Source organism: Hydra viridissima, unplaced genomic scaffold (genome assembly GCF_058129835.1).
Source record: "Hydra viridissima isolate aposymbiotic clone 2 unplaced genomic scaffold, HvirCarnegie_v1 scaffold_7, whole genome shotgun sequence".
Taxonomy (NCBI): Eukaryota; Metazoa; Cnidaria; class Hydrozoa; order Anthoathecata; family Hydridae; genus Hydra; species Hydra viridissima.
The window spans coordinates 3,870,037-3,884,382 of record NW_028324306.1 but is presented as its reverse complement, the minus strand read 5'-3'; the positions used below and the strand labels follow the sequence as shown (position 1 = coordinate 3,884,382).

Genomic DNA, 14,346 nt, shown 5'->3' with positions numbered 1-14,346 from the left:
ATACATACATACATACATACATACATACATACATACATACATACATACATACATACATACATACATACATACATACATACATACATACATACATACATACATACATACATACATACATACATACATACATACATACATACATACATACATACATACATACATACATACATACATACATACATACATACATACATACATACATACATACATACATACATACATACATACATACATACATACATACATACATACATACATACATACATACATACATACATACATACATACATACATACATACATACATACATACATACATACATACATTTCAATTTGTTCTACAAGCTTTTTGAAATTTTCATTTTTCAGCAAATGTAAAAATAATAATAAAAAACAATACAAGTTTTTAAAGTACAAGGAAAAGCTGCAAAATCCAAATGTTCTTCATCAATTTCTTCATTGAGTTCCATTTTTTTTTTTTTTTATTATATGATAGCTACATTATATTGTGTATAAAATGCAAGAAACTGGATTAATACTAACAGTTTTTAATCCTTGTTTCTCATAGGACAATCAAAAATAAATATCAAACACTCTTCAAAATCCAATATATGGGAATGAGATCATAGTATTAAGCAGATTGTTTCATTGCAAAAGTAAGAAGTGATAATATCAAATACAAATTAATCTTTTTTTTTTTTTACCAATAATTGATCACTTTTTAACACAAATAATTGTGTTAAATCTCACAATGACATTTTGCTAAATTTCGTTCTTTCATCCATCGTTAGTTTTTAGAAAATCTTCTCCATCGTTAGTGTTTAGAAAATACTTTAGAAAACATTTGGAAGTTGACAAAGGATGATAAATGCCAGGTTATGTAAAGCACATGGTGGATCAGACTGATGGGAGGGCCAGTAAACCTAATTTTAATGCAGTGTAAAAGACAATCGTTAACTGTATTATGGTTTAGAAAGAAAATATCTCACTATGTTGTTTATCTATAACTTTTTATTTCCTAAGCTCAAGTAAGTAATTATCTCCTGATTTGTTACAGTCAAAGGTTAAGATGTAGCTTATGCCTGGGGTAATGAAAAGTGAAAAAATAAAAATATCAGGATAAACATACACCAGGATCGATCTTCAGCCTTTTGTATCATAGGGGAGTGACAAATACAAAACATGACAATATTTTAAGGGGTATTTTACTACGTTTTTCCTATTTCTACCGCACAAATTTCGAATTTCGCAACAACAAAAAAAAAAGTAAACAAAGTTGAAGAGATTTCGGACATTAAAATTCGAACCGAAGAACATTACTAAATTGATTAATTGTTTTTAAATGAAAACTAAAATTTTAGGAGGTCTAAAAGAAATCCATCATTCCCAAAAAAAGAAAAAGTAAGAAAATTTTTACTGCCAGTTTCTTCATATTCGTATCGAAGAAAAATAATTTTACAGAAAATCTAGTAGTTTGTCCAATTATTTCCATAAGAAGAATTCAGTAGGAGAAGTAATAAATGATATTTTGAGCAGTATTCTCAAAAACCATGCAATATTTTGGAACCTTAAGTTCAATAAGAACATACATTTTTGATAAGTAAATATAAATATTTATATTTAATAAAAATAAAGTACTATTTTTATTAAATATAAATGTTTATATTTAGCTGTATATTTTTATCTTTTATCGGCTATATCAATAAAACAATGTTGGTCATTGAAAACGGTATACTTAACGTCAAATTCTTAATGCGATCAATCCCTAGAGATGAAAACATGTCAAACGCATTTAAACAAAATAACATGAAAAAAAAACGAAACTTTTTCAGACTGGTCTTAAATCACCCGAGCAATCTCATGATGAAAGAGGTCACTGATTATTACTTGTTGGAAATAAATGACAGTCTTCCTGAATGTAAAGTTTTAGAATACGCATATTCAAACATGTTGGATCCACGTTACAAAAGACGAACATTACATGGCATTGGGCTAAGGTACAACATGACCAAAGTTTCTGTAAAGGTAGAGTTAAACATGTGCAAGGCCAAACTTAAGAACAACTCCTCGCCCATCACATCACAATCCCTTATTGATGACACACAACCAGACACAATGACACAAACACAGACACAAACATAGCTAAAAAAAACATAAGACTGGATACAGAAGGTCTTCCAAAAGTTTGCAGCTCCAAACATTTGGAGAAGTGGTAGACAACCCGGAAGTGAAAACCTCCTTGATATAGGAGATCAAGGCGAAGTTAGAAAACTATTTAACAACGATGCCGATTGCCGAATATGGGGATACACTCGTTACTAGAAGAAGCAATCAGTTAATTATCCCAAACTTGCCCGCTTCGCCAGGGGAACATTTTTCAATTCCATCAGCTTTCTCTAGCTCTAAAAGAGTTTTTTTCACAGCTGGAAATATATTTGGTGACAGGAGAACGAATCTGTCAGTATCCAAAGTTGAAAAACTTTTTATGTAAATAATAGTTTTAGAGGGATGAAGGAAATGAAAGATTTGCCTTTTATAGTTTGATTCAATTTTCAATTAAAAATTTAAAATTTTCTTCTTTTCTTTTGTGAAAATTTTCTTTACCGTTATTGTAGCACAATAGCAAAAAACAATGACCAAATAAGATTTTAGATTTGATTCTATCTACTTATAACTTTATTTTTATTCTTCCGATGCATTTTTTACGTTGCAGTCTTTCGATGCATTGTTTAACGATGAAGGTTTTTCATAAAAAGACATAAGTGTGAATGTCAAATGAATTAGTTTGGATATGAATTATGTTCAATTTCACATACATACATTAGCATTTACGTGTAACTTTAATTGATATTTTTCTATGTGTAACTGCAGGGTTGACTGAAATGACTGTTACTGGCAATACTGCTATTTGGTACAAGAGAAGCTGATGGTAAAAGTCAATAAAATGTTTATGACCTCTTAAAAAATTGTAAGCCCAGTTTTTTGATTCTTTAAAGTGGTACACCAAAAATGACAAAAAAAAATATTTTTTTGATTTTTTTTTTTTAATTTTATGAAAGATTGACCCTTTAAGTTGACTTTTAAAAAAATCTTTCGACATACTTGTTTAAATATACAGCTTAACTTTGACCTACTTGAGCCCCACTATCTACGTGATTTTGGACTTGTTTTTTCAATAGCAATTTTGAGATAAAAGCATAAAGTCATCAAGAAAGAATTGCTCTTGTTTTCCCGGTCTAAACTGCATTGATAGAAGTCACAAACCTTATTAAACAGAGCACAAACATTCTTGTTGCTTATTTGATTTTTTTTTTTGTTAAGATGTCAAGTAAAAAAAAATTTATCTAGAAAAGTTAAAAGAAAATGGAATGGATGTCATCCTAATAAAAATTATTCTACTGTTCAGCCTTTAATATCTCCATCTTCATCAGTTGTTCCAACTAGTCTCAGTGCTAAGAAACTAGTTACTGACAATAGTATTGAAAGTTTTGATGATAAACAAATTGATAACTATTTCGTTTTGATTAATTTTACCACATTAAAAAGTTTGATTTCAAAAACAGTTTGTCAGTGCTGTTATTCTCCTCTTTTAATTGAAGATAAATTAAGTCACAGAATGGGTTTTTCTCATTTACTCAATATAAACTACTCAGCTTGTGGCTGGTCTACATGTACTTACACTTCACTAAGAGTTTTATCAAAAAATGTTCTTGAAATGGGTATTCATTCAGCAGTGATCCATTACAATGATGGTGCAAATGGTGTCTTAAATGTACTAAAGTATTATGGTTTAATCGGTTCAGTAACTTGTAAAAAATCAATTTTAGCAAATATTGCTCGTGTTAAACGAATGAATTTAAAATCGAATAATGAAGGAAAAAGTAGGAGAAAATCTTTAAGATCAAATAAAATGGTTTCCCGTGATGCTGAACAGGATAAGAAAAAAGAATTTTATGTAGCTGGTGGTTTTTAGTAGTTATAACAATTCAAAATGATCTATTCTTTTTTATTTCTTGTTTTTTTTTGCATAAATGTTTTTTTGGGGTTTTTTAAAATTCAAAACATGATAACTTAAGTACAGTTTATGTTTATGAGCTGAAATTTTCAGGAAATGTTTATTTAATATTGATGCTCCGGTTGACCATGGTTTTTTCTTGGATTTGGTTAGATAAAAAGTTATTGCTATAAATCTATAGAGGAAGTCAAAAATTTTAAATTTTTTTAGTAAATTCGTGATAAAAAGAGTAATTTTCAAAAAATTTAAAAATGCATGGGTTAAACGGTATATAATAAGTTGTTTTATAACTGTATCGATTTTTAATCCATAATCTTTTCACTAGATAAAGATATTATGTTTTGAAATATAGCCTTTGTTGTTCTTTTTTCCGCCATTATGCATTTTTAATAAGTTTTAAAATTTATCTTTTAAAATAAAAATAATTATAACACTTTATTAAAACAAGTTTTCATCAAAAAGATACATTTTATATAATATTTCACAGTTTCATTTTTTCCCTGGTGTACCACCTTAACAAGATGTTTAATATGACTTCTACAAATTTTGAAGCCATGAAGCTTTAATACTTGTTGATAGCTTTTTATTCTTATTATTAACTGTTGATAGAGACTTGTTGATAGAGACTTGTTGATAGCTTTTTTTTTAGTGAGTAATCATTGCTGATAAATGTAAACAGTCTATGCCAGTTTGCTAAGGCAATGTTTTCCTCCTTTTCCACGTGCTGACATTTTGTTTTCTAATGAAAAGAGACAGACAGACTTGAGATTTCGTGCGGCTAGACATTCATGATAGATATTATTTTTGCTGCACCACGAATTACAAGCATATTCTTTTTGGGTCCCATCATACCTTAAAATGTTAAATACAATAGTTTTTAAAAGAATAAAATATTTTTAAGAAAATATCGTTTATTTTATATACAAATTTTTTTTTAAAAAAAGAAAAAAACAGAAATCACTTACTTATTTTACACATTAATTGCTTGATAAGGTTACAAAAGTGTACATAATTATTATTTGATAATAATTATGAGCTAATTTGTCATAACAAATATATTTGCATGCTAAACAGGCGGATGTGCACATGCCTACTTACAAAAATAAAAACTTTAACCAGAGATTCCTGAGACCGATTATTCAAAAACCTTTTCTTAGACTATGGAATTTCCATTTATTGCAAATAATTGGGCCGGTTTTTGAATATAACTCACAGAAGCAAAAATGATTTTAAAGTGCTCAAGGTGGTCGCATCACTATTTTTGCGCGGCAATTAAGTCAAATCGCAGTAACTATAATTTATTCAAAAAAAACAAGGCAACCTCTGCGACCACATACTCAAACCAATCAATGTTTAAGAAATCAAAAAAGCAACAAAATATACTATGCAAAAACCTTTACACTATTATCATGAAATCCATTATTGCCAACCTAACTGACCCAAGAATGCCACTTATATGGGATGGTAGTGTACACATCCCAGGGTCACCTGGTGCAAATTTCTGAAATCTTTTAGGTACGTCTTCGGGAAAAAAGTGACTGAAGTTACAAAAATGGAAAAAATTTACCATCTTTTTTGACATAGCAATACTGCTATAAAATCCATACCATTAATCATAGACCAATAAAACTTGGTGGCAATATAGCCTTTGCCAATACCAAGATTTGGGTAAAATTTTATCCCAATCCCTGCAGTATAACAAAAGTTATGGTAGTTTTAGTGTTGACTTTTTGTTGATTTTTTCACTTCAAGTGCAAAACCTTTCTGATTATAGCCCATTACAAGCCCTCAGGCCATAACGTGGGTAACACATGTGCTCTAGTTGAATATACCAACAACATTATAAAATAAGGATTTTCATGTTCTAACCAAAATTTTTGGTTTCGAGTGTCAAAACTATTGTTCTCGATTGAGCCCTTAGGATTTGTGAGCAAAGCAAAGAAATGTGTTAAAAACCTTTTGCATGTGATTTTTAACTGGTCAACATGTATTGTGTGTTGAAAAACCCATTTCATACATAAAATCGGCTAAATATGCCTAGAATTTCGCTTAGCGCTTTGTTTTCAAAATCATTATCAAATGTACAAATTGTAAAGTTCAATAAATTTGCACTAATACTGAAATAATTTCTAAAATTTATTCAATTCTTTTCTTTTCTTGTGATATCTTGACACTCTTTAATTTACTTGACATGGCATTTAAAGCACTGGTTAGCTTACTATTTTTAAAATGAGTATTTTTTCTACTATATCATAAGATATGCTTAAGTTTTTATTGTTTTAGTTCTAGTCTTATTCCATTTTTATTTTAAGGGTGATTAGAAAAAAGCAGGGTTTGGCATAAAAGGAATTAACAATATCAACCCAGCATCACCTGAATAAGAGCGTACATAATTAACTTGATTTTTGGTTTGGTTTTGTACGCTGTGACGTACATATCATAAAAAGTTAAAATCATAACAAAATTTTGTTTTCGCAGCACTGAACTGAAGCGTTTGCAGAAATATCCAAAATTGTTAAACCCTTTCACATGAAAATCGTTGTATGTGATAAAAGATTTTCTTTTTCATTTTTTATAATATACAACTTTTTAGGCTGAAGTAATAGAATTGAAATATGTAGCTCTACTTGTAGCAATATGTTATTTGAAATACACCTACTCCATGTGAAGTATATGTTAGTGTGTTAAATTCACATTATCACAGATGGTAGGATTCTAAAGCTTATCATAATATTGAAATCCAATCAAAATATATCTAGGTATCTCTTATGTTGACATTACAGCGAGTCCGCTAATAATGTTAATAATGAAATAAAATTGCCAGAAATCTTAATATTTATCATTCATATTCTTCAACTTCATATATGGCTCAATTTGTTTAGGTACACAGCCACAATCCACTGACTCCTTCAGATGCCAAATCAAACAAGAAACCATTAGCAGAACAGAAAGTGTGTCTACATGCTCTGCCTCCAAAAATGTGGCCGATAGATGATTGCTTTTCAGGCTGAAAGAGTTTGTCGCATTTACCAGTCAAATCTTGACGTGTGTGACTCTTGTGTGCCTCAAGGTCTTTGTGAATCATACAAAACTGCCTTAAGACGAAAAGAGGAAGGAAAGGTTTGGTTTGCCCAAGTTGATTGATTTCAAAACTATCCGAGTCAGAGCTAAAACACGTAGTCGTGTTTGTGACTGCTTGATTTTCAAAAATCAACAGTCAAGGTTTCAAGAAAAAGCTGAACCTAATGAAAAAATGAAAGTGAATCAAATGCCAGTTGTGAGATGCAGTACCTGCCTCAGCCCATTAGCTAAGGGATGACCACATCATTGTTCTCAGTTAAAATTCAAGGAAAATCTACAAGAATTGGCTTCATTAGATGTCAAAGCTGCAGCACAGATAGCATCCAATTTGATTGAAAATAAGGTAGCATCTCCAAAAGCCACATTTGTTTGACAAAAGCATCTGGAGGTCATCAAATCCCTATTACTCCAGGTACAATGTTAGCAAAAATCAATTATTATACTAATAATTATATTAATAATTTGTAAGTGATTAATTATATAATGATGGTTTTTGTTATTTTTGTTTGCTTGAGGTAATGAATGCAAATTTTCTATAGGGTCAAGTGCAGCAAGATCACATTCTGCCACATCAAGATTGACAACTCAAGACTTGATGAGGTCTGTACAAATTAACACTGGCCTCTCCAACAATCGGATCTAAAAAATTAGTGAAAACTGTTCATCAGTCATCAGACAAGAAGATGATTAAGCCCAACTTTTATGCCAATTTTCAAATGGCTGGTCAACAACTGAAGGAGTTTTTTACTTTTACAGAATTAAAAACCGCAGATTCAAAAGGTTGTGAAATAACTCATATTGTTGTTGATTGTAAAGATTTGCCTGTCCTGTTCAGTCAATTCTTTCAATCAAGAGAAACTACAGGTGGCTACTTTGTCAAATTAGGCATTGATTGAGCCAAAGGTTTCCTCAAGTTTTGTTTCGGGAATATTGAGAGTTCCACAGAACAAGATTAATCAAACTCACCACCTCAAAAGCGACTTTTGAGTTTCAGAGTAGCAAAAGCAACAAGTGTGAAAAGACAAATTCTGGTAGCAGTTTCTGAAAACTTTCCAGAAACTCATTCAAATATTCAAAAGGTCAGGTCACTCACCAATGCAGAGGCTCTGAAGTTGATTATTGCATGTTACATGAAAGTTGCCAACCCTTGTTGTTAGTGTGATATTGGCTCAAAGAACCTTGGTTGCAGAGGCAGTTTAAGTACACTTAGCTCATTCAAAAGAAATCTCATGTCTTTTGAACAATCGGGTTTAGTGTCAGCCAAAGCCAAAATGTTTGGCGATGTTGTTCACAAGTTAGTTGTTAATGGACCTAAGGATACACTAATTCTAGACATCATTCCACCAATGGAGAAACATCTTATTTTGGACACAGTCAATCAACTTTTCAAAATTTTCAAAACTATGTGGTCTGATGCTGAAAAGTGGCTAGTCATTATTCACATACACCAAAACCCATATCATGGCGGACAATTTGAAGGCAATGAATGCAGGAAATTTTAAAAAAATCTTGATGTTTACAATGTCTTGCTGAAGAAACTTCCAACAGCCAAGTTCTTGCTGCCATTGAAGCTTTCAAAAAGTTTAATTTGGTTGTGAATTCATGCTTTGGAAATGTACTAGAAAAGGATTTTTCTTTCGAGATTTATTAATTTAAAGCCACATATAAGGCAATCCAACTTGGAAGCATCTAGCCCAAAATCCACACAGTATTCCACTACATCAAGGACTTTGTAAACATGAAACAGATGCCCTTAGGAAAAAACAGTGAACAGGCTGTTGAGCACGCACATCAATTTTTTCACCAGCGTTGGTCACGATAAAAAAGAGATAAAACCCACCCTGAATACAAAGGAAGGCTGTTCAGTTGTCTTGTGGAATTGAGTAGCAAATACCTTTAGAAAATTATCAAAAATTTTCATCCATTCAGCCTCATTTTAATCGAATAATATTACTTGTCAGAAGATTGGGGACAACATTTATAAACTAAATCCTTTAAAATTTTCAGTTAAATTATATTAACTATATCGATTTGTATATTAATTAAATATATGGTTCAAAAAATTTATATTCAATACTTATCGACATTAATTCTTAAAAGAAAAGAAAAAAGAAAGAAAATAGCCATTCCGCTTGTAGGTTTGAATACTGTCAACTGAGTTAAGTACTTGGGACAGCAGGGGAGCAACTTGGAACAAAATATAACTTTTAGCAAGTTAAAAAGACCTTGTACTAATACCGGCGGGTTTTTTGATGTTGTCTTTTCATTTATCAGAAATACCAGGGCTGCCAAACTTCTTAAATAAAAAATAACATTTTCGCCTCAAGTTAACTATGAAGTCTCAAATATACCCAATTGACGTCACTAATTTCACTTTTAAACCATTAACCTGCCAGCAAAATTGCGTCTAATCACAGTGTTCTTAAGTATCCACTCACCAAGAGATAAAAGACTAAATCCTATCAAATCAAGCCATTCATAATCTCGGGCACAAGATTATGAAAGAGCGGAAATTTATGATTCAGAAGGTACTGGTTACACGAACAATTTGTAAATACTTGACCGTTTAAGCTTAATCTAACAACGGAAAAAAAAGTATCGAAGAACCTGTTACATTAAAAATCAGATACGACTGGCAAAAACAATATCTGAGTTTATGAATTTTACCAAGAATAGGAAAACTGCAATAACAAACAACCTCTGTGATAAAAACTAGCGCTTGTTCCTTTAAAGTAAATTAAGAATCAATAGAAACTGATTTTGAAAACTTTCTCAATTCAGCTTGAAGACTGAGCTTAGTGTTCATTTTTGGTTTGAAATATATTAAAACTAACTTTGGTGTAAAAAGTATTCCCATGAAAGAAAAATTCACCACTAAGATTAAGAGAGCAACCGCAAAAATCCGTGCTTTTATATCGTTGTTTCCATAGTAAATAGGAAAGTAACAAATCAACAATATGCACGATACACCAGTGCTGTATGTAATAGAGAGTGTTTCGTTGAAATATGAAGGCAGGTTTCGCGCATGAAAGCTTTGCACGGAACACATGAGCAACAAGAAACCAATAAAAAGTACTTGAGCTGCAAGTTGCCAGTCCGATGAACACAGAAACGTTCTGGTCCTCTGTTCGTAGTTTAAATGCGCTAAAACAGCTGGAGGTGACTTCATCAGCAAAACAGCTGCCATCAATAGTTGAACAATCAAAATGAAAGCTGTTATCATTACATCGATGGAAGTCGCAATAATTTTCTCTCTGTTTGACAGACGACAAAAACTCTTAAAAATGCGGAGATATTTTCTAGTTTTTATGTAACTAATTGATGCAGATGTTGTAAACAAGATACCAACTATCATATGTCTTGTCGAACATATTACAAACGAGGGGTTGTTCATATATAATAGTGGTACAGAAAGAGATACCATCAAATGACATATGATTTGGACCGTAGAGAGAGAAAAGTTTGCAGATTTAACAACAGGAGTTTTTCTTTTGTGCAGCAAAGTTGCCATTGTGAACAAGGTGAACATGGAGCAGGTAATAGAAAAGCAGGTAATTATGAGACCTTCAATAGTGTGGAATGTTAACGCGTCCAATGTTAAAGTGTCTTCGCAACCCGTTTTGTTTACGTTTGAAACATATCCAAAAGGACATTTTTGGCATTGATCGCTTCCGGTACTTTGTTTGTAATAGTTTTCGGGGCAAAGAAAACATAATGTCAATCGCTGATGCTGTTGATTGTTATTCTCATATTTCAGCTTTTGTTCTTGACCTGGTGGACAGCCAATGGGTGTACTAGTACATTTATAATCTCCGGTTTTGCTATTTTTGTAATTATAATTATTATACAATTTATAATTTAAGTCGTTTGTAACATTATTCCAGCTATAAAAAGTGGATTTAATGGTTTTATCTTTTTGATATATTTGAAAATCACTATTAATAGTTGTTAAATTTACGTCGATCATATCGAAAATATAGGAAGAAAATTTTAATTCAACTGTAAAATCGTATTCAAAACCAAGTACAAGAAAATCCATTGTATTTTTATAAGTTCTAAGGAGAAACATATCATCAAATTTAAGTGGTTCCTTGATTTTTAACAAGATTGTGATTTTTAGACCATTTGTTTCGCACATATTTAGAAACAGACCTAAATAGCTAAAATTACCTGTAAAGAAAACGTTAAGTTTATGAAAGAGTTTATATGATTTTAATTCGTTTATGATTGCTGGCAGATACGAAATGTTTTTGATATCAACCGTGTACTTTATGATGCATATATAGGTATTTGTTAAAGCGTATTCGTAAAAGCCTGAAAAATAATTTTCCTCGGCATCAGTTGCTACTATAACAAGGAGGTTTTCTAGGCCAAACTGTCCAAGCATGTAATCATAAAGGTTTTCTTTTGTCGATGGAAAATATAGCGGCACTGAGTTTTTATTATAAGATGCCCCAAAGTTATTTTCATTAATATCAAAAAGCTTTATATTATCGTAAGGAGTGATGATATCTGAAACTAATTCTGTTGCTTCTTTGTCAATATCTGTTGCAATTAAAAGCAGTTCACTTTGATTTAGTTTTGTTCCGAATGTTTCGCAAAGAATTATGTTCAATACAATTTCCAGGGATGTTGTATAATTATGGGAGGTGAATTCTATAATAGGGTTTTCCGGAGAACATATATATCTTAAACGGCAGAGAATTTCTAAAGTTTCATTGAACCAATCTGAAACTGAATTCCTAATGAATATACGAACGACGTCATTTGAACATGATTCCACTACGTTCTTTGGAATGAAAATCAATCTTAAAATGATCACAATACAGACGTACAGAAACATGGCCACAATCTGAACAACAACCCATATAATGAAACTGAGTTGGAAAAACTTATCCAAAAGAATGCAGCTAAATTAAATATCTAAAATGCAATAGAAACGAAAATCAAATAAAAAGTGTTTTTTGATTTTCTATTAGAAATATTTTATTTTTATAACAAAATAATTACTTTTATTTTTGATGTAATGTTACACATAGGCTTTTTAAAGTTTACGCTTATCGAATTTTTCTACAATTTAAAAACAAACCAAATAAAAATATCGAAAAATATTTTTTCGGCGCAACATTTAACAAAGAAACATTTTTTAAAGCTTTAAATTTTTCTTTAAGAAGAATATGATATAAATTGCTTGATTTAAACAATTAACGAATGAATCTAAAAAATAAAACTGCAGTCCATAAAAGACAGTAAATGTTATAAAAAAACCTTGCTTATAGCCGTACTTTTTAGAATATTTTAGTTTTTAAGACCTGCTTTACAATGAATGAATAAAAAATCCCTTGGTATTTAAGACCTCCTGTGAACTCGGTGGCTCGAAAATATTTTTTGGACCGGGAATATTTCGAACGCTTTTACATACCAAGGTTCAGGCGGATTTTTTAATGTGCTAAATTACTTTTCTGTTAAAACCGATTTTTCAATGTGCTAAATTACTTTTCTGTTAAAACCGATTTATTAATGGGAAATAAATCTACAGTTTAAGCGGCCTAAAATAATTTTAAATTTTTGCTTTTAAAAAATACGGTGGAGAGTGAAAACGGCGTAGACTATTTATTAAACGCAAATTCGATAAGTTTCTAAGTTGTTTTTTTACTTACTTTTTGTTTTTTTCTAATTTCGGAACTGTGTACTCTTTTTATAACCTTTTTTATTGTTATTATGTTATTTCTATGATATTGTTATTATCTTGTTTCTCTTTACTGTTATGTGTAAAATTGTTTTTGATTAGTTATTCATTTTAGTTAAAGAATATAGGTTAATATAATAATTGTTCACGCTGATGTGTTTTTAAAAGATATGTGGCTATGAAAATAGCCGTTTAGTTTAACAATTACAAAGGATACTGACGGGACATGCAAGGAAGAAGTGCTGAGAATATAGGGACCTCTTTAAACAGTTGACGCCACATAAATTCGTGAAGATGGGAAGTGAACAAACCTTCGCATGTACCGAACTGTTGCCACAATTTACGCTTAACCCGCATCCATAGATTTTCAATGTTTTGGGTGTGTGTCGTTATCTAGAGGGTTGATGAAATTGCTTTTATGGGTGACAACTGCATAGGAATAATTCCATTACGTAAGTTTTATATTCCAGCGTAAAATGCCCAGCCATGTGAAACGATATGAGTTCCAGGCAAAATAAACTGCAATACAAGGTTTTGAAGAGTCTCTGCAGTTCTATCTGGAACTTCTACCAAAAAACACTTTCGCGACTCCCTCTCAATACCGCCAAATACCCGATGACCTGGGGGCCAGTGTCCACGTTGATACTTCCTGTGAAAAAACTTTGACTCGTCAATTTCAACGACGATTGGTGTCCTGTTAGCATTGATTCCTCCAATAACTGAAGGCTTTGTCTCAAGATCTTGTTCGTAAACCTCTCTTGTCAGAAGTTTGCCCAATCTGCTAATGTATTGGGTACGTCATTCATACCTGTTTCATGCTGGATTTCACTCTGTGGCATATTTCGACTCCAACAATTTATGTAACAGGTTAATGTTTGAAGAGACAACCTCCTCTTGCTGAAAAAGGAGCCATCTCTTATACTTTGGCGTTTATTGCATCCATTACATTTCCACTGGTACCTATCCATTGCATCTTGATAACTATGCAATCCAGACTGTGTGTTACAATTTTCACAATACACACTGTTTTTAATCAGTCTGCGTTGTGCTAACCACTGTAGAGCAGACATTGGCTGTTGAATGCTAAACCCCAGATCCATCAAACACCAATTCTCTTTCAACAAAACGTCGATTGGAAGAATATCTTCAACTATTCTTGTTGGAGCACTTGGTCTCCCACGAGCAGCATGTTGCATTGCTATTTAATTGAGCACATAGTTAATAATATTTTGTTATGTTTTCTTAACAATTACTTTTTAAAAATTGGTTTAAAAAGTTGTTATAACAATTAAACAACATTAAAGATTGAAAACAAGTTTTACCTGATAATTTTGTATGTTATATATAAATATACAGGCGCGGATCTAATGGGTGGCCATTGTGGCAATGGCCACATAGTTTAAATCTAACGGCAGCCACGTTAGTTTTGGGTTTTTTCGCTTCAGAAATATCGCTAAAAGTTTAAATTTGTCTGCCGTAATTTACGAATTTCGGCTATAGAGATTTCTGCCATGGCCACAACGGTTCTTATTATACGTTACCGACGTTTTATTCAATCAAAA

General features: G+C 31.5%; 1 protein-coding gene and 1 pseudogene across 1 annotated transcript; both read right to left on the bottom strand.

Annotated features, from left to right (window-relative positions):
- Nucleotides 1-9,798: 9,798 nt before the first annotated feature.
- LOC149885698 (metabotropic glutamate receptor 8-like) lies at nucleotides 9,799-11,962 on the bottom strand. Its single transcript, XM_090093707.1, has one exon. The coding sequence runs from the start codon at nucleotides 11,936-11,938 to the stop codon at nucleotides 9,833-9,835; it is 2,106 nt and encodes a 701-aa protein (XP_089949833.1). The 5' UTR covers nucleotides 11,939-11,962; the 3' UTR covers nucleotides 9,799-9,832.
- A 1,026-nt stretch (nucleotides 11,963-12,988) lies between these two features.
- Nucleotides 12,989-13,980, bottom strand: LOC145195235 (uncharacterized; annotated as a pseudogene).
- Nucleotides 13,981-14,346: the final 366 nt, after the last annotated feature.